Below are 21,174 nucleotides of genomic sequence, written 5' to 3' on the forward strand. Positions count from 1 at the left end.
TGATTTACTTCGTAGACCCTGTGACATCTTGTTCCAATCACCACCGCTGGAAAGAAATCAGTCATTAAGTTTCTCTGCAATTAATGCTTTCATATCAAATTGCTCTCAAAATCCTTGCTTTCATCCCTGCCACTGAATTATGCAGGTATTTTGAATTACTTTAACTACTATTAGCCTTTTTAGTATTTCCTAAATATACAAACAGAAGAGTAGACAAGGTAATGTGCATCAATTTGTTGTAAGCAGCGCCCCCCTATGGACAAATCACAAACTGTAGTGGGGGCGGCAGGTCTGCAGTTCTGAACATCACCAACCTTGAAGAGGAGCTGTGACCTTCCCACCCCAACACATCTCAACACACTCATTCTCAAGTTAATTGTTCATGAAATGGTCCAAAGCACCTCCACCGTGTACAACAGAATAAAACTCTAGCTGTAATTTAATACAAATATCTGTCAGACATGTTGCTTCAGCAACGTTTTTCCACTCAGCTCTTCCTACATCTTCCTATTGGCTAAACAATAAAGTTAAATAGGTTTACAGAGAATTTCCACATAATATACCTACACAATTCAGTCAATGAGGTGTTAATGAAGTCATTCGGATGGGTTTGATGTGAAATGTTTAATTGTAAAGATTTCTTTACAGTGGTAGTCATAAGAACCAGGCATCACGTCCACAACACAAATTTGGACATTTCCATACTATCCAAAACAGCCAGTAAAGTAACTTTTTTGTGAATTCTGATTGCAGAAAAGGACTAAAACAGTAGAAGATATAAAATATTAGAATAAATAGTGGGACGTGTTTTCTATAAAGCACCTTATGTGTAGCTCGATATCATATGAAGGGATTAAAAAAAACTGCCATAAAACATTGTCTCATGTAACAGGCAACTTATTCATAACTATTTCATGTAACAACCTCCTGTGATGTAACTTTTAGATGCACTCAACACTTGTGTCACCCTATCACCTCCCCTGTGAACAATTCTGACTCGATTGTTTCCACGAATGGCGCATTTCACATCAAAACCACTTTGAATTCTTTTGTAAGATCATAATTTAATCATTTAATCAAGTTGAGGTGGTTCAAGCATCTGGTAAGGATGGCCTCTGGATGCCTCCCTAGGGAGGTGTTCCAGACATGTCCTGAAGGGGAGGAGACCCCGGGGAAGCCCCAGGACACGCTGGAGGGATTATATCTCTTGACTGTCTTGGGGAACGCCTCGGTATCCCTCCGGAAGAGCTGGAGGAGGTGGCGGGGGAGAGGGAGGCCTGGGCCTCTTTGCTTAGGCTCCTGCCCCCGCGACCCGGACCCGGATAAGCGCTTGAGGATGGATGGATAATTTAATCATGCAGGAATATTTAAAAATCATTCAAACTTCCCTTCAGCCAAACTCTTAAAAATGTTGAAGGGCTCTTTAGTAAAGGTGACAGTTCTAGTTAGAACCAAGAATGCCCATTTGTCTGGATCAATAGTTCTTTGCATGGTCATAAAGGTTCTTTAAAGAAAAAAGAAAACGCTCATTTGTTCAAGTGTTGTTTATTGCAGTCGGTGGGTACAAGATTCTTTAAAACGTTTAAAATGTTCTGATGTGTTAAGAAAAGTGTTCAAGCAAAAATATGTCCTCAGTAACTTTAGCAAATAAGACATCTGACTGCACTGCACCATTATTTTCCTCACTTACAACTACTTACTCAACTCACCTGTTACACAATGAAACACACAGTAAGCAGCAGGGTACACTCATACAAAACATCAGCAAGTGAATCATATTACGTTATCACAGGCACGCGCGCGTGCACACACACACACACACACACACAGAGCTCCACCAGTGAACTGAAATGAATTCAATGATGAGTGGTATTGTCAACGTCCAAACTGTGAGATAAATCTGACGCAGACCAAGTGTTATTGGTAGTATGGTCTGTACCGACCCTGCTCTGGGTGGTGGGGCCCAGGCATCTGACCCTGAGGTGGAGGCCCCTGCAAGCGCGAAGGGTGAGGGCCTCGAGGAGCAGGCCACATGCCAGGGCTCAAGCCTCCAGGCTGGCTGAAGGGTGGGCTGAGGGTGCCCTGGTCCTGTGGCATGGTGTTAGGGTTGTAGTGGTGAGGAGGAGGGGCACTGACAGGTGGACCACCATGTTGAGAAAGCGGCCCGGGCAGAGGATGGTTCATGAATGGCGGCATCTGGTTGATAATATGTCCAGGTGGAGGGGTGATGGGAGGTGGGGCAGTGGACATTGGAGGTGCCTGGTTGTAGACCATGTGTGGAGCAGCTGAGGCTTGGGAAGGATGCTGCATAGGGTGGCTGAGTGGGGGAGGTGGTGGTGGAGGAGGACCGTAATGCTGCTGCTGAGGTGGGGGCATGATGTGGTGAGGGTGGGACACCACAGGCTGACCGGGGTAGTCCCCGGGGTGGTGGTGTGGGGGTGGGCCTGGTGGGGTCTGAGGAAGGGGATCACGTGGAGAGGGTCCAGAGCCACCAGAGTCATCCTGGATAGGCACAGTAATGAGATTGCTGTGCTTGCGCGTGGTCACAGTGGCTATGCGGAAGGTCTCTGGAGGAAGGCCTCGAGATGAGGGCCCCAGGTCTGTTGCAGAGGGCGAAGCTGGGGGCAGCTGCCCGTATGGTTCGTGACCCTGCATAGGAGGAGGGATCAGAGGGTGGGCCTTGGGCAGGTGAGGTGGCGGCGGCAAGCGGAAGCGGTCCGGCGGGTCCGAGGCCGGAGAAGGGACTGGATGAGCAGGCTCAGGCCGCGAGCCTCCAGGCTTGCCCGCCCTCATGTGGCGGTGGTTGATGTGAGCCTGTAGGTCCCGCTGGGAGAGGTAGGTGCGCTTGCAGCCCTGCACAATGCTGCACATGTAGAGGGAGCCACGCTGGCACTGCTCGATGCGCTGGACCGGGTCTGTGCAGCTGTACAGGGACAAACTGAACTTAGAATTTAGTATAGGAAGTGGAGCCAGCACACAATTATACAGTTCACACTGCAGCTTACATTAAAGGGCCCATATACTACATTTGTCTCGCATGAATTTTGTCCCCCCTGATGTTTACTTTTAACATCTGTGTGGTTTAAATGTACATACATCCATCACAACTCATTTTCCAGCCCCACTTTATCTCTTAGATTTAAGCAATACTGCAAGTTTAAGATATGGAAATGAGTTCTGTTCTGATTGGATGCCCAGTACTGTGCCTCATTCAGAAAAGTGTCTGCGCAAAAAACACTACATATAATGTCTGCATGAATGGCTGAAGGTAAAGTGATGTAGGCTGAATAGGTGGATATACACTAGATGGTCAAAAGCATATGAAGACCCCTCCTAATTATTGAGTTCAGGTGTTTCACACTGCTAACAGATGTATAAAATCAAGTGTGTAGATATGCAATCTCCATAGACATGCAATCTCCATAGACAAACAACAGCAGTGGAATGGGTCAAACTGAAGAGCTCAGGGACTTTAAACATGGCTCAGTCATAGTATACCATATTTGCCACAAGTCAGTTCATGAAACATATGCCTCTACTGTAAGAGCTATTATTGTGAAATGGAAGCATTGTAGACCACACAAACTCAGCACATAGCACAGAAAACCACTTCTATTCTGTTCCATCATCATTACAGAGTCCCAAGCTACCTTGGGAAGCAACAATAGCACAAGAACTGTGCATGAGGTTCGTGAAATCGGTTTCAATAGCTGACCAGCTGCACGCAAGCCTAAGATCACTATGCTCAATGCCAAGTGTCTGCCGGAGGAGTGTCAAGCTCAGCGCCACTGGACTCAAAAATATGTTCTTTGCAGTGATTAATCACGCTTCACAGTGTGACTGTCAGATGAACAAATCTGACTTTGGTGGATTCCAGGGGAACCCTACCTGCCGGAATGCACAGTGCCAACAGCGATCTGTGGTCTGGCACTGTTTTCAGGACTTGGACCAATCTCCTTAGTTCCAGTGAAAGTAATGTTAATGCTACAGCATACAAAAGACATTTTAAACAATTATATATTTCCAATTTTAGGCAACAGTTTGGGGAAGGCCCTGTGCTGTTCCAATATGACTGTTCCCCTGGGCAAAAGGCGAGTTCCATAAAGACATGGTTTTATGAGTTTGGTGTGGAGGAATTCCAGTGGCCTGCACAGAAACCTCAACCTCAACCCCACTGAACCTTTGGGATGAATTACAACATTGATAGTGAGGCAGGCCTCTTCATCAAACATCAAAGTCTGAACTCACAAATGCTCTTTTGACCGAATGGGCATATATTCTCACAGACAGCCCAAAATCTCATGGAAAGCCTTCCCAGTAGAGTGGAGTCTGTGGTAGCCACAAAGCAGGGCAGACTCCATATTTAACAGTGAGGTGTCCACATACGTTTGACCATAAAGTGTATATAAATGTGATTGTTTTAATGACATCGCAAAAACAATTAATTCAAAATGAAAATTTGAAATGTTCAACAGTTTCCATATATGAGCTGCATGGACTGGGGAACAAACATGTTTTCAAACTTCAAAAATGTTTATTTGCTACATCAAACTCTTATTTAAAAAAAAGCAAGGGAAAGTCTTTCCCCATATGGGCCCTTTAAGACATTATGCCTGTATTAAATTCAAACACAGACAAAAAGCCTAAGTGTTATATGAAAACATTATATATTAAACAGAGAAACTAGCACTAGATTTACTTGGTTTAGCCTTACAGATAAGCAAGACTTCCAAAGTACAATACATAATAATAATAATAATAATAATAAATAAATGAGTTTGCAATAGTGGTCAAATCTAAACATCCACACAATGGAAATTTCTTTTAACCAGTAATCTCCTGTTACCAATGTGTATCCACTATCATTGTGCACTCCAATTGCAAAGGCATGCTATTTACCAGTAGAAACAACAGTAGTATTACTTTAGTGTTAAAATGAAAGTTTACACCAACTTTACAGCTACAATTTACACCATGAACTACAAATAGCAGCACATAAAATTAAAAGTACCCCAAACAGTGTATTTCAAATGATTACAGTAAAAAAGACTTACCCTGGACACATCTTATCATTTTTCTTCTCGTACAGCAGAGCACAGTCATAGCAGAACACATGCTTACAGGGAATCTGTTTAAACAGAACAGATCATAAAAAAAGTGTTTGGATGAGAAGACTAAGAAAATTTATACATACAATAAACATGTTTTAAATCTTTAAGTCAGCTTTATCGTCAATACTATAATATGTACAGGACATACAGATCTGGGCATAAATAATGCACCACCCAAGATATCTCAAATTTAAATTGGTAAGGCAAACCATCAACTATTACTTAGTATATAATGATATGCATTGTCTAGTCTTACAAAACAATGTTTTTTCCTACCATTCGACCATATGTGTTAATGGGCAGGCCACACTTGTCACAGAAATGAACAGGGGTGTCATCCTTCTCTCCAACCAAGTTAAGCTGTGGGGGGGGGGGGAAAAAAGAGGTTAAAGAAAAAAAAAATGTGTGTTTTCAAATCTAAAAGTTGTAGCAGTTGTAAGGACATCCCAAAGTGCAGCTAAAGCAATTACCTTATAGTCCCAGAATAAAGGATGGGGGAATCTCCGCTGGCTCCCATAAGCATCTCCAGATTTGCACTCAAACCTCTCCTCCTGCTTACAGCTAAAAGACTCTATAAAACACAGAAGATGCAGACTTTAAGACTCATGAGACAAACCAGCAAACATAAAATCTATTTTCAATATTAAAACAAATTTAACAAAATCATCCTGTGATCAAAAATAACAAAAGCTAGGCATATTTTATACTGCAATTTCCCCCTAGGATCAATAAAGGAATCTGAATAATAATGCTGCCCCCATCATTCTTGTAAGTACATAATGCTTACCTTCATCACTTTGCCCATTGGATGGGAGCCTGGTACCGGGCCGCTGGGGCCGGGCAGCAGGCTTGCTTCTTATAGTCTGTTTGGACAGTAACTTGATGGGAATCCGCCGGCGAACGTCTGGACCTCCAAGAATCCCTGAACCATCGGTTCCCTGAAGATCATGGTCTACAAAAATAACACAAAATAGTCCCTAGTGCCCTGGTGTACTGACTTGCTTGGAGCATGGCATTTTCCAGAGCAGGACATGGTCCATGGCAAACAAATGAAGGCAATCCTATCCCATTAAAAGATGTCTGCCTGACTTTTGCAGACAGGGTCAGTTTCTTGGTTAGGGATTAAGCTCAGTCCTGGACTTTAAATAGTTAATCTCTATTCAGAATGCACTGTGGTCCAGTACTATGCTTAATCCCTGTCTGGGAAACTGAGCTTTACTGTTAATGTTAATCCTTTAACTAATTATTGTTATCAGTTCTTCCTTCTTATAGCCATATAAATTACACATTAGTTTCAGAGCAGTTACCAAATAATTAATAGCAGTAGTGGAATGTGTCTCATGCTTTATAACAGAATAATAAACCTAGGCTTCACAGGTTGTAAATGGGCAAAACAGCAAAGTAGCAGTCAAACAGCAAAGCTCAGAATTCTTGAAAGTTCAGTCATACAAAAAAAGAAAATAGAAAATAAGTAGTAGAGGCCTAAACACTGTCAACAATCCTTACTTACATAATGGTGAACATATGCTTACAAAACACTGTCCCTCTGCACGAATGACATAAAGGATGTGTTACTTCTCCAGGTAAATTTATGGAATCCAAATCACGGCTGTGAACTTTCGGTTCCATTGTAGACTAAATTAAAGTGCTTTACATGTGTGAGAGAGAGAGAGAGAGAGAGAGAGAGAGAGAGAGAGAGAGAGAGAGAGAGTGTGTGTGTGTGTGTGTGTGTGTGTGTGTGTGTGTGTAAAATTTTTGCACAAAGTAAAAATAATAGAAATGCTTTCAGGGCACTGTTTTAGTATAATAGCGTTAGCCACGTTTAAGTGAAGGAAAAATATGTAACAGTTAACTATAGCCAGATAGGAGAAAACAAAAACACTGAAATAAACTAAAACCACAGAAATATAGAAAATAAAATAGAAACAGAAAGTAAATAAGGGAATGGGGACACAAAAGATAAAACAATGCCAAAAATAGATCATATATATTCCAGGTTTTCGCATCTTATTTTAGGAGCTAGATAACGTCAGAAATTTTCAAATAACACTCCACACTTGATAAAGCGACGAAACAGGGACTTACTCTTTTGCCCAGTACACTTGTGACGTATTTGCCAATAAAATAATTGAATATAATTGCTAAAAATATTAATTTATCAGTTAACTTGTATAACCTGTGAACCCAAAGGAAACAAAATAAAAGTAAACACCAAATTTTAAGCGAGTGCGGCCAAATCCGCCTCACGGTCAGTGAACGCTGCGCTGGAAGCTTCGCATCCCTCACTACTACTACACATCTACTGACCTCTACAACCACACCGGGCCGTTTCAGCTGAGACACAAACCCTGCTCTGCTTTCAGCAGGTCAGACGGCCGAACGAGGTCGTTTTCTGGGCACCTTTTTCAAAGCATATCAACAACGGCGGCATACTGGCCGTTAGCTTCCCGGCTAGCGGGCTGCGTGAATGTGGCGCGCTGTTTTCACTCAGAGTATAAACACCCCGGACGCGCCACTCATATAAACTACAAGCTGATAGCTGCAGCGAGTTGTTGCCAACTGAACTAAAAGCAATACGCCGAGTTCCGCCATGCGGCAGATTTTAAAAGCACTTTGTTTTATTCGCTTGTTGCTCACCATTTTGGTCCATGACTCTCGCTCTGCATTCTGGGACACTCGCTTCCAGCCTGCGTAGGCGGGACGCATCGCCTGTCTTGGGGTAATCATTATTGCGCAGGGATTACGCATAATGATTAAATGTCGCTTTTTACACACCCGCGCATATAACGTTACTGTGCGTTTTAGCAAGAGCCATATATAACAACTAAAGCTCAAAAAAGTATGATTTTTAAAAAACTCATTTATTAAAGTTCTCTGGTGTTTTCTTCAGAAATAGAAAACTGAAACCAAAGCAGAAGATAAACACATTTTTATGAATTCTTTGTACGGACTGATACGCTAATAGGCTACTACAACATTAGCCGCTGAGTTTGAATACTGGAGGCAAGAGCTGTAGTTAAAAATAGAAATATCAGCTATACACACTATACATCCCTACACTATACATCCCTGCACTACACATCCCTGCACTATACATCCCTGCACTACACATCCCTACACTATACATCCCTACACTACACATCCCTACACTAAACATCCCTACACTACACATCACTGCACTACACATCACTGCACTATACATCCCTACACTACACATCCCTACACTAAACATCCCTACACTACACATCACTGCACTACACATCACTGCACTATACATCCCTACACTACACATCCCTACACTACACATCACTGCACTACACATCACTGCACTATACATCCCTACACTACACATCCCTGCACTACACATCCCTGCACTACACATCCCTGCACTACATATCCCTACACTACACATCCCTGCACTATCACATCCCTGCACTAACACATCCCTGCACTACACATCCCTACACTATACATCCCTACACTATACATCCCTACACTATACATCCCTACACTACACATCACTGCACTACACATCCCTACACTACACATCCCTGCACTATACATCCCTACACTATACATCCCTGCAAACAGTTTGTCCAGAAAGACGGTCTGTATAAATTGCAAAATAAGTGTGGGGTTAATTTGTGTGGAAAATGGGGTTTGATGATATCTTGGTCCTAGTCTTGTTTCCATGGTATACAGCCATCCATCTCTACCATCTCTGGCCAGTCGCCATACTTGTTGACTGACTTGTCATTCTTTAGATGCTGAAAGAAAGAGATTCAACAGACTGTAATTCACTGACAGTTTAAATCATGTTTTACATGGAAAAAAAAGTTTGCTAACACAGGCATTTTTAGGTAACCTCACTGCTGACACAGAGGTTCAATTGTGCACACATAGCTTGTATAACCTCCAGAGTAAAGCACTGCCAATAGAACACGCTCTGGAGGAGCTGCACACGAGCCTAACCTCACCAAGCATTTTGACTTTACCTTCTCCAGTGGCTTTATGTTCTTCATGCCTTTTCCTCCTATGAAGATCCAGTTATCTCTGAACCCCAGTGTTGAAATATGTGAACTGCCAAGCTGACTGATGAGTGTCCTTGCTTCATCGTTAAGTCTGTGATGTGATTAGACGAATGAGCCAGTCTAATTTATTATCACTACAACAAGTCCACAAATTAGTTGCCCTGCACAGAATCTGGCACTACATTTTGCAGCATAATGGACATGAAGAAAATCAGAAATTACAGACCAACTGATACTGTACCTTGATGCTGGATCATCATAGGATGCCATCAGCACAATTGAGCCATTTTGAATTGAAGTCAGAAATTGTACAAGTGGCTCAACATCTGTGAAACAGGAATTTTAACAAAATTTAGCATTCAATCATTGTGCAATCAAACTCTTAAGGGGGTACTTTGGACAAAATGAAATATTTAACAATCTTTTTTGTAAACTAGCCTTCTCTCATCCTACAGCTGCGCTTTGGGAGTGGATACCTGAGGATGAACTATTTTCATTTTTTTTTCTCCATCTGGCTAACAGAGAAGGAAGTCAGATAGATAACATGACTGCAAGAAAGCTGAACATTATTGTGCAGTGCATGATGGGAGCTGTAGTGAGAGAACACTGATGGAAAAAAAACTGTAAAAAAGATACAAAACTATGAACCAATGAGGCTGAGGGATGCAACACTGCACTGCATACTATATAGTGGTGAACTGTAAGTATTAGAGCTAGGCTTTAAATATGAATGATAACTATAAAAATAACAATGTCTTGATTTATAGAGCACTTTTCATACCAGTGGCAGCTCTGAGTGTTAATAGACAGTGACGGAGAAAATTCTGAGTATTGATTTAAAATCAAATAAGACAATGACAGATTAAAAAAACTATTTAAAATATCAATACAAAAGAGACATAGAACTTAAATGAAACACTAAATTAAAGAGATACATTTTCAAATATTTTCTTAAAAGTGTGCTCTGAGCTTGTCTGTCTAATGGAAGGCGGATCTGAGTTCTACAGTTTAGAAGCACAATAGCCGTAAGAGGCCTCTCCACATTTTCTGCATTCCTGTGTTTTTAGAGGGCCGTCGAAGAGCCTTTCGGTAATCAGTGCTGCTTGTAACAAATGCATGAATAAATGTCAGACCATGCAGAAAAAACATACTTCAACTATAATGCTATTCTGCTAGCGACCCTATAAAATTCTTGTAGTTAGTTAGCGCTAAGCTAACGGCAATTTGCATTTGCAATGAAGCTTCTTATTCAGATTTTTCGTTCCACCCATAAGACCTAGAGTAGTATTTTTTTTCATAAATCGGTCCCACCCATTGGAAATCAAAACGTGATTGGGTGACTCATCTGTCACATCATAATTGTGCTGGTGGTTAATCTTATCTTAGCTTTCTCGTTAGATTAAAGCCCTTAAAACGGAGAGCTCGCTCATTTACGTCTGCCTAGATACCATGGAGAAATGTTTTCTGTGTTTTCATCCAAAACTTGACAATGAATCAAGAGTAGTACTATAATACTTGCAGAATTTAAATACAAGCAAGAAAATTTTGTATAAAAATTACAGACATGCATGTTCAGTTCCCAGAAATCATTAGGTCTTCTCTGAGGGTCCTGAGGGTACTCTGATATTGAATAATCTATGGTTTATGCCAGAATGGCCCTTTAGCAGTAATTTCATTACACAGAAGTAACATGTGTTATTTACATATTCATAAATTGTAGTACTGTCAAATAAGCATATTAAATATGTATGCAATACATACACATGTCATAAAGAAATAGACATTGATAGAAATATCACTTTAACTAACAGAAAGCAACAAAAAAAAAAAAACACGTACCACCACTCCACATGTCGAAGGAATCGGCATTGACACGTTCACCAGTTTTGCCTAAAAACATGGAAAAAAAACAGAAATTTGACAAACTCCTATACTTTTCTGAAAATATAAAGTGTTTTTACAGAGGATGTAGCATCAATTTTGAATGGGATAATGTATCAAAATGAAAATTATATCCCATTCATGGTCATTTAGAACAGTTGACTTAGCTTAGGTCAAGTTACCGTTGACAACAGCAATGTTAATTCCTAGTCCCGAAGTTTTTTTCACACCTATCAAGCTGAAAGAAAATGTACTGTAAATAGTAGAAAGCAGATATTTCTATAAATTCAGCAGTGAGAGAAAGTGATGATGGAAAATAGCCTATTAATAATCTCTGCCTATCTGGTGAAATGAACTAGTTTATTCAAAAACAAACTTACATCTCTCCATTGAAACATATTTTTGGACCTATCACATTTGCTGCTCCACTGGATATCTTGTAGGCAAAGTGCTCCTCAGGACACGGCTGTGGGAGGCCGCATTTACCAGCAGGAGCTGATTACACACACAGAATGGCATACAGTACATCACAGTGCACATAGTGTATGACATTTATTACTTTAATTTAAAACTATTTTAACATACAGTACATTACACCTTTTCAGTACACACAGGCTTGACTGTATGAGATATTGACTCATACACATACTAATAATGAACGTACCTCAGTTAGGTCAACTACTAAAATATTCCTTAAAGTTTTGAATGCTTACAAGACTTTTCATGAGGGATGGATCTCGTAATGCTGTAATCAGGTCCTTCATGTGACAAATCTAGTTTTCAAAACAAATAAATAACATATACATATTAGAAATACATAAATCACAAATACATAATTCCCATATAAAGGCTTGTGTTTACTTATTTTTGAAAACATTCAGACATTTTGTAAAATGCAACAAAAACGAGAATCATAATTTGTTAATTCTCTTCTCTTCTTTAACAGACAAAAGCACAAAGAAAAGGTTTCCTGTGCTTTCACTAACCAGCTTAATTGTAGTTTGTAAATATAAACAAGTTTAGATTTTGCAACTCACTGCAAAAAGGCAGTTTTACCACTGTGTTACATCACCTTTCCTTTTAATTACACTTTTTAATGAATTGGGAACTGAGGATGCTTATTTTAGCAGTTTTGCAGGTGGACTTTTTGCCCATTCTTGATTGATACAAGACTTCAGCTACTCAGCAGTCTGTTGTTGTGTGTTGTTGCTGTAGTAAGTGATGAATGAAGCCTAGTATTGTCTTGCAGAAATAACCAGGGAAATATGTCTCTCTAAAATCCCCATATACACCTCTGCATCAGTGGTACCTTCACCCCTATGCAAGTCTTCCATTCTGTTGGCATTGATGCACCTCCTGACCATGACAGATGTTGGTGTCTGCACCTTTGTTTGACAAAAGTCTTGATGGTCACTTTTGTCTTTGGCCCAGAGAACTAATTTTTGGCACAGAGAGCAGGTTTTTCCCAAAACCATACTAATAATTTCCACTGTATTTCCGATCATCTGAGATGAGCTCAGGCCCAGAGAACTCTACACAATGCATGGCTTTCTCCATAATAGAGTTTCATTTTGCTCTTGATGCAGCAGTAAACTGTATATAGTGACAATAGTTTCTCATGCAATGCCATGTGAGGACTTGGAGGGCATGCACATTCATCAGTGGTTTCCGGTCAGGGACTGAGATTTCTCTGGGTCTTTTCACAATATTATGTACTGTAGATGGAGAAAGACCTAAATTCTTTGTGATCTTGCCTTGAGATTTTTTTTTAACTGTTTGACAATTCTCTCATGAAGTGTGGCATAAATTGATGTCACAAGCCATCTGAGCCTTTGGTGGATACTCCTTTTCTACCCAACCATGATATTCTCACATGTTACCAATTCATGAGCTTATTGTGGGATGTTTTAAAATGGTGTAACTTGAATATCCTATAAACTTTTCACTCTTATTTTGCCTTGTTCCAACTTTTTTGAGTATGTTGTGGATTATAGATTAAAAGTTGTTTATATTTACAAAATATAGTCAAGCTGGACAGCCAAAACATTAAACATTTCTTTGTACCTTTCTTAGTTAAATAAAGGTTAAAGACAATTATCAAACACAGATTATTATTTTTATTGCATTTTACAAATCTTTTCTAAAAGTGAGGTTTACGTAAATAGTAAATACAGTACTGCGCAAAGGTCTGAGATCACTTCATTTATGTAATTTCTAGTCAAAACAGCCATTAAGTACAAGGCATAAAACATTTATCAGAAACAAAGAAGCTTAAAAAAAATAAATATCACATTTTTGGAATTCAGGGTTCTGCAGGGAGATTTTTCCACACCCACAAAGTTCAGTCTTAGAAGTTGGTTGCATTTTCTGCCGTTCACGATCCAAGTAATCTCAAACACATTCAATGATGTTGAGGTCTGGACTGTGGGGTGGTCAGTCAAATGCTCTGTTTGTTCTTTCTGGGTCAAGAGTGGAGCTTGATTTTCTTCTTTCTCTCAAAGATGAAAGCTTTAAGTGCTGTTCATCTGATGACGACAGTTTTGCTGGTCTAGCAGGTCTTGCTCAGGTTGTCTTTTAATAGGTGTTTTGTCTCATTTTATTTATAGCTTTTGATATTCTTTTGATACAATATCTATGCTCAGAAATATCTCCTGAAAATTTAAAACAAATGGATCTGTTTTGACTGGAAAGTAAATAAATGAAAAAATTGCAAAAATTGTCATTACCCACCTCTTAGGTCTTCCAATTTAAATTCTAGATCGATGTTCAAGAGCTTGACAGTGAGGGTTATTGATATGATCAGAATTAAAACCATCAGAAGTAATTTTATAATTCCTGTGAAAATAAGAAAATACCTTTGATTAATAAATAAAAAAAATGCAGATGTGACACACATACTTCATCATTAGATGCACAAATGTTTAAGTACTTGCTGTATTAACTATTTTCTTTGTTTAAAATACAACTGTAACTTATCAGTGCGGATTTCAATGTTACAACTGGTTTTATGCAAGATTTCATAAAAGATATGAACAAGAAGTTATTAAATACTAAATAATGTTCTGTACATTCTTTTTGGCTAAAGTTATTTGATCTTCAATTGAATGAATTGTAGATATTAATTAAATTATAACGTCATTCTCAGTGTTGTACATCTTTCTTGGTCATCTTTTAATCTTCCATAGCTCGGTTCATCATTCTGAAAACATGTAGCATTTCTTACTTATAGTTTCCTAGTGTCCTGGTAACCACCTGAAAGCTATGACATTGCACAGGATTAGCACACAGTAGGGATTTTAGATATTTATCTGAATCCAAGTGAACTGAAAGGTCCTGTATGTGATGCATGTTCCTTATGTTCTCCCTCAGCCATTAGTAGCAGTTATGGCTACCTTATTCTGAATTATCCACTGACTCAGTCTGATGTTCAGACTAATGCACTACTACTTACTTAATTAATAAAGCACATTACATTTTTGAGAGGTATCCAAGGAAGTGTGCTCTGTTTCTTTCACCAAGCTTTTTCTATTGAATGCATGGCATAGTTTCATTCATTTATTGAACAATTGAAAGGACATAATCACAGTGTAGTTCACCAAGACTGCAGGAGACACATACTGCTGTGTGGCTGTCTTGTGTGTCCCAGATGGGGCCCCACTGAATTAAGAAGAAAGATAAATCCACAAATCTTACATAAAAATTGGAAATTTACCAGAAGTAACAGATCATTTTTCATTGTGTTTGACTAACCTTTGCGTACATAAATCATGCTGCTCTATCCAGATCTGCTGACTGATGGAATTAAGCTGTCCAGTTCCAGGAGTTCACGACTGTGAAGGCTGTTGAGTATAATCCAGCCAAACTTCGGCTATCAGTCAATCAATCAATCAGTCAATAAGTCTGCTTTCTTCGGTTGTTCATACCTGAATATTCTGTGTCATCTTCTGTTGTTGCTTCCCAGAGTTCTTCTCTTTACAGGCAATATAGTGTCCCTGTACTGCTCCTTATTTGCAGAGCTATTCAAATAAAGTCGATGAACCTGTTTTACCCGGAACAAAAGCCTGAAAATGCCTGCCTTGTTAGTCATCATTCTTGAGTCCTATCCTATCCACTCTGTGCCAGTGAACCAGATAGTCTTCAGTTGTAGTGTAGACATGACATTTTTACATCATGTTTTATATATTCAGTGATGGACGAAGCACACAAATTATGTTAAAGTAGAGATACCCAAGGTAAAAAATGACTCCAGCAAAAGTAGAAGTTCCTCCCTTTAGACTTTCACTTGAGTAAATGTACAAAAGTATTTACCTTCAAATGTACTTAAGTATCAAAAGTAAAAGTACTAAAAGATTAATTATGGCTCTAATGTCCTGCTATCCCTTTAACAAGACTCTTGCTTCATTAACTTGTCTTAGGTGAAAATACTCCAGTGCCACTCTTAGTAAACCAATCTTTTAATAGAGTGTCATTATTGATTCGGTCACTGATGTCTATTAAAATGATCATAAGCACAAAACACTGAAGGCAAACAATTTCCATTAAGCAGAACCAAGTGGCTCTGAAATAACTTTTCAGTTTAAGATTTATTTGCAACTTTAGTTTTTAAGTTTAATAAAAACTTTAAAATTTAAAAATAAAAACAAATGACTTTTCCTTTATCGCATCTGTAGGTCTCTGTTCATAAATATAAACTACCAAAAACAAATTTACTATAAAATGAAAGTGTTTGTATAAATTCAGAAAAAAGATGACAGTCACAACTGCATGTGTGCACATACACTATATTGCCAAAAATATTCACTCACCCATCCAAATCATTGAATTCAGGTGTTCCAATCACTTCCATGGCCACAGGTGTATAAAACCAAGCCCCTAGGCCTGCAGACTGCTTCTACAAACATTAGTGAAAGAATGGGTCACTCTCAGGAGCTCAGTGAATTCCAGTGTGGTACCGTGATAGGACGCCACGTGTGCAACAAGCCCACTCGTGAAATTTCCTAGCTACTAAATATTCCACAGTCAACTGTCAGTGGTATTATAACCAGTGGAAATGATTAGGAATGACAGCAAAATCAGCCATGAAGTAATAAGCCATGTAAAATGACAGCGTGGGGTCAGAGGACGCTGAGGTGCATAGTGCACAGAGGTAACCAACTTTCTCACCCAATCACTACAGACCTCCAAATGTCATGTGGCCTTCAGATTAGGTCAAGAACAGTGCAGAGAGCTTCAAGGAATGGGTTTCCAGGGCCGAGCAGCTGCATCCAAGCCTTACATCACCAAGTGCAATGCAAATCATCAAACGCAGTGGTGTAAAGCACCGCCACTGGACTCAGTGGACACATGTTCTCTGGAGTGAAGAATCACGCTTCTCCATCTGGCAATCCGATGGACAAGTCTGGGTTTGGCGGTTGCCAGGAGAACGATACTTGTCTGACTGCATGGTGTCAAGTGTTAAGTTTGGTAGAGGGGAATTATGGTGTTGGTTTTTTTTTTCCAGGAGTTGTGCTCGGGCTCAGTGAAAGGAACTCTTAATGCTTCAGCACCAAGAGATTTTGAACAAATTCATGCTCCCAACTTTGTGGGACCGCCCCTTCCTGTTCCAACATGACTGCACACCAGTGCACAAAGTAAGGTCCATTAAGACATGGATGAGTGAGTTTGGTGTGGAAGAACTTGATTGGCCTGCAGAGTCCTGACCTCAACCCGATAGAACACCTTTGGGATCAATTGGAGCGGAGACTGCAAGTTAGGCCTTCTTATCCAACATCAGTGTCTGACCTCACAAATTAGTTTCTGGAAGAATAGTCAAAAATTCCCATAACCACACTCCTGAACATTGTGGAAAGCCTTCCCAGAAGAGTTGAAGCTGTTATAGCGTCAAAGGGTGGGTCGACATCATATTAAACCCTATGGATTAAGAATGGGATGTCACAAGTTGATATGCGTGTGAAGGCAGACAAGCGAATACTTTAGGAAATAGTGTATTTTTATATTGTGGTCTATTTACACAGTTAGCCTAGTTCATCATTTATGTTGAACTAGTTGGTTCAATGAACTAGGTGGTTGGTTAGTGTAGTGGTTAACACCTCTGCCTTCTATACTGTAGACTGGGGTTCAATCCCCACCTAGGCAAAACACCCTACACTATACCAATAAGAGTCCTTGGGCAAGACTCCTAACACCGCCTTGGCCTACCTGTGTAAAAAAATGATCAAATTGTAAGTCGCTCTGGATAAGAGCGTCAGCCAAATGCCGTAAATGTTGGAATAGACACTCTCTAAGTTTTATGCTGCTGCACTGATGTTGAACCCTGTGCTGCACTGGGTCGGTATGTCCAACAGGTCAAATCAAGCTCAAAACAAAGTGCACACTTTGTGCTTCTTTCATTTTGATGTTACGTTTTTATACACACAAACCAAAAGGCATGACAGATTTCTCATAATGTAGTGGAGTAAAAAGTAAGAAATTTGACTTTGAAATGTAGTGGGAAGTAAAAAGTTTTTCTCTATCTTAGCATTTTCCTATCTTAGCATTTTTACTATCTTATGAAAGTGCAGTCAAGTCATTAGGCTTCATTAACCATCCATTCTTAAGAATAAATGTCTTCTTAAAACCCACTTACACTGTTTTCACAGTGTATCTGACATCTGACTAATGTTTTCTTATTTGGCATTTGTTCTCAGGTAAAAACAGAATCTACCTTCATGAGCACAAAGGTGACAACAGGTTTAACAACACACCATGAATCTGACAGACATTTTCTTAGGACCTTTCTCAAGAACAAATTTAAGAAAAAACTTTGGAAACTATTGGTGAATGAGGCCCATGGATTGGATGTCCATGAATTTTACACGACTGAACCAGAAACCTAAGTCTTCTTTGGAAAACATTTATAATACATACCATTCATTCCAGATGAAACTTGGCATTGCACATAGTTTAGGCAGCCCTGCTCTGGGAGTTTGCATAGGTTGTCGTTTCGTTGTTGAGCTGTTGTTGTTCCTAGATGCTTCTGATTCAAAATAATAGCATTTAAAGTCAATTGAGGCAGATCTAACAGGGCAGGGATTTCACAAGCTAAAAGTGCCACATTTAAAGTCACTGAGCTCTACAGTATGCCCAATTTTACTACTACTGTTTGTTTGTTTGTGGAGACTGCATGGTTATATGCTTGATTTTATACACCTGCTAGCAATTTATTAAGTACACCTGTTCAATTGCTTGTTAATACACATAGTTAATCAGTCAATCACATGGCACTTCTCAATGCATTTAGGCATGTACAGGTGGTCAGGACAACTTGCTGAAGTGCAAACTGAGCATCAGAATGGGGAAGAAAGGTGATTTAAGTGACTTTGAATGTGCCGTGGTTGTTGGTGCCAGACGGGCTGGTCTGAGTATTTCAGAAACTGCTGATCTGCTGGGATTTTCACACATAACCATCTCTAGGGTTTACAGAGAATGGTCTGAAAAAGAGGAAATATCCAGTGAGCGGCAGTTGTGTGGACAAAAATACCTTGTTGATGTGAGAGGACAGAGGAGAATGGGCAGACTGGTTCAAGATGATAGAAAGGCAACACGAACTCAAATAATCAACCAAAATCTCTAAGGAGTTTCCAACACCTTGTTGAAAGTATGCCATGAAGAATTAAGGCAGTTCTGAAAGCAAAAGGGGGTCCAACCTTTTACTAGCAAGGTTTACCTAATAAAGTGGCTGGTAAGTGTAAGAAGCTAAGAAGTATGTTTAGTTTACTATGTGTGACTGTGTGTCTAAAGTGTATTTGCTAAGTAGCACCACATCTGTATGTTCTATTGCCTTTTGATGGTTATCTGAAAGACTGTTTTTTTTGTTCATTTACATTTTGATGATTAGATAAAACTCCAGGAATTGTAGGTGTAACTCCTGGACGTTGGTAACATTTATGCAGGGGTGAAAAAAGTACAGAGAAGCTGTACTTACATCAAGCATGGATGTGTCAAAATACTTCTCCATGAATAATGGAAGTACAGATTCAAAACTAGACTTAAATATGCTCAGATATACAAGAATGAAATGTAAATATTTTACTACTAGCTTTTGCGCAGAAACAAATCAGCATGGTGCTGGACAGTTTCATTTAACATGATGATGTTTGAATAAAAACAACAATCCATTAAAGTGCACAGGAGCTTAACTGGTAAGAAAAGGAGTAAAATCTTCTGCCTTTTGAGAATTCTAACAAGGAATTTGAAGACCTGAGCCTTAAACAAAGGTGTGTGCCAAATGCTGTGGAAAGCATCCTGCCTGGTTCCTGTTCCACATCATCTACCTGCCCTTTAAATTATTACAGACCAGTGGCCCTTACATCCCACGTCATGAAGGTCCTGGTGAGACTAGTGGTTTGTTGGTGTGGATGACGCTGTTATTTATCTACTGTAGGAGGTGCATTCCCACTTGGACCAGAATAACACCATAACACCGAATTACTGTCTTTGACTTCTCATATGCATTCAATACCATCCAGCCTCTCATGCTGGCTGAGAAGTTGGATAAAGTGGAGGCTGTGCACACGAGAAATCGCACTGATCAACACCAGGTCACTGTGCTGGGACATCATTGGCTCTTGATTTAGTCATTACTGACTCTGCCCTTGTCAGCAAACTATCTGCTTATGATTTGGGTGTGTCTGATCACAAGGCCATCTCCTTTGAACTGACATTTGTCTTGTGCCCCATCAGATCCAAACGTAAAATCTGCTTCAGGAATGTGAAAAATATCAACCAAGAAATGATGACAGTTGATATGCAGCATCACCTTATTGCAAATCGTCCTGCAAACTTTACATCAGCCAATGATGCAGTGGAATACTACAATAGAGCATTGAGCAACATTTTGGACTTCCACGCCCCTGCAAAAACCAGAACAGTCACATTCTCTCGTTCAGCCCCTTGGTTCACTCGCGAACTCCGAGAAATGAAGGCAGCTGGACATGTCTTTAAGCAGAGTTGTAAAGCCTCCAGCCTTACTGTCCATAAGCTGGTGTATCGGGAACGCCAGAAAATCTACTCAAAGTCCCTTAGAGAGGCTTGATCACAGTTTTACTCTGGCATCATCAACAGCAGTATGGGAAACTCTAAGCAGGCATTCTCCACAATCAATCATCTTCTCAAACCACAGGTTCCTCCAATAAATGAAATGTAAGCGATCTGGGGATTTTGACCACCAAACCATATATTTTTTTAATGGTATTTTAAAAGAATCAGAAATATATGCTAGTGTGGAGATGTTCTTTTGTGCCTAGAGCTTATGTGTCAAGGTTGGGCTTGAGGGAGCCATCAGAGTCAGGCTCTACTCCAACTCACACATATATATATATATATATATATATATATATATATATATATATATACACACACACACAAGCACATACATATACACACACACATATACACACACATAAATGTACCCACGTGAAAACCTACCCACACATAGATTAGAGGGGTGACTATCACTCCAATTGACGACATTTTGACACTTATTGATGATGAGGGTCTGTCTGGTGGGGATTATTAGTAAGATTAGAGATTCTGTGCCTGGAGGCTATCTTTACAATATTCAAGGCTGTTTCTATCAAGGGAACGGGGAGATGTCACGTACAACTTTAGGCTCCATTAAGTCTGCACATCCAACACACACATACATCCAATAAGTCTGCACATCACACAGACACACACAGATACACACACACACAAACATACAGACACACACCTTTCACCTCAATTGATTACACTTAATCGTTAGCTTTAGGTAGTATAAAAATCAGGCATTTCAATGTTCTTATGTGTATTACAATGTATGTTTCCCGAGTGTGCAGTTGGGTCATTCATCTCTGTAGGCGCTGACAAAGAGTGCTTGTCTCTCTGGCTAATGCTGATTGGGTGAAGGTCACTTCAGATACGCAGGGTTGTTATAAATTCTTTTGGTAAAACCTTAGCAGTCAATTCAGGTGGGAGCACAGAGAGTTGGGACTTGGAGAGATAAGCGGGAACTCTTTGTCTTTGGAGATGGAAGAAAGAGCGAACCCGAGTCCACACTCAGGTTTACTGGGGTGATGGGTGCCCTAAAGGCTCTCAATCCTAATTTTTCCATTTTATCTCATTTCTCTTAA

At 39.8% G+C, this 21,174-nt stretch overlaps 2 protein-coding genes across 5 annotated transcripts; both read right to left on the bottom strand.

The window, feature by feature from the left end:
• Positions 1-1,529: 1,529 nt before the first annotated feature.
• LOC108419176 (E3 ubiquitin-protein ligase Hakai) lies at positions 1,530-7,874 on the bottom strand. Its single transcript, XM_037540490.1, is given in 7 exon segments — positions 1,530-2,923; positions 5,055-5,128; positions 5,388-5,471; positions 5,582-5,682; positions 5,899-6,063; positions 7,749-7,763; positions 7,766-7,874. Coding segments are annotated over 7 exon segments (1,539 nt in total). The 5' UTR covers positions 7,860-7,874; the 3' UTR covers positions 1,530-1,917.
• Positions 7,875-8,615: 741 nt separating this feature from the next.
• On the bottom strand, positions 8,616-15,869 carry zgc:101783 (uncharacterized protein LOC447883 homolog). Of its 4 annotated transcripts, XM_017690245.1 has the most exons (12): positions 15,829-15,869; positions 14,947-15,084; positions 14,774-14,862; positions 14,642-14,680; positions 13,754-13,858; positions 11,737-11,796; positions 11,404-11,518; positions 11,206-11,261; positions 10,982-11,032; positions 9,384-9,468; positions 9,107-9,233; positions 8,616-8,878 (listed from the first exon to the last, which is right to left on the bottom strand). In XM_017690245.1, exons 3-12 carry the CDS (start codon positions 14,790-14,792, stop codon positions 8,789-8,791), a joined length of 747 nt encoding a protein of 248 aa, XP_017545734.1. In that variant the 5' UTR covers positions 14,793-14,862; positions 14,947-15,084; positions 15,829-15,869; the 3' UTR covers positions 8,616-8,788. The 4 variants fall into 4 exon arrangements, with proteins under 4 accessions (XP_017545734.1, XP_017545736.1, XP_017545737.1 ...); XM_017690247.1 differs by lacking the exon at positions 14,642-14,680; XM_017690248.1 differs by lacking the exons at positions 14,642-14,680; positions 14,774-14,862; positions 14,947-15,084.
• Positions 15,870-21,174: the final 5,305 nt, after the last annotated feature.

Source organism: Pygocentrus nattereri, chromosome 8 (genome assembly GCF_015220715.1).
Source record: "Pygocentrus nattereri isolate fPygNat1 chromosome 8, fPygNat1.pri, whole genome shotgun sequence".
Classification (NCBI taxonomy): Eukaryota; Metazoa; Chordata; class Actinopteri; order Characiformes; family Serrasalmidae; genus Pygocentrus; species Pygocentrus nattereri.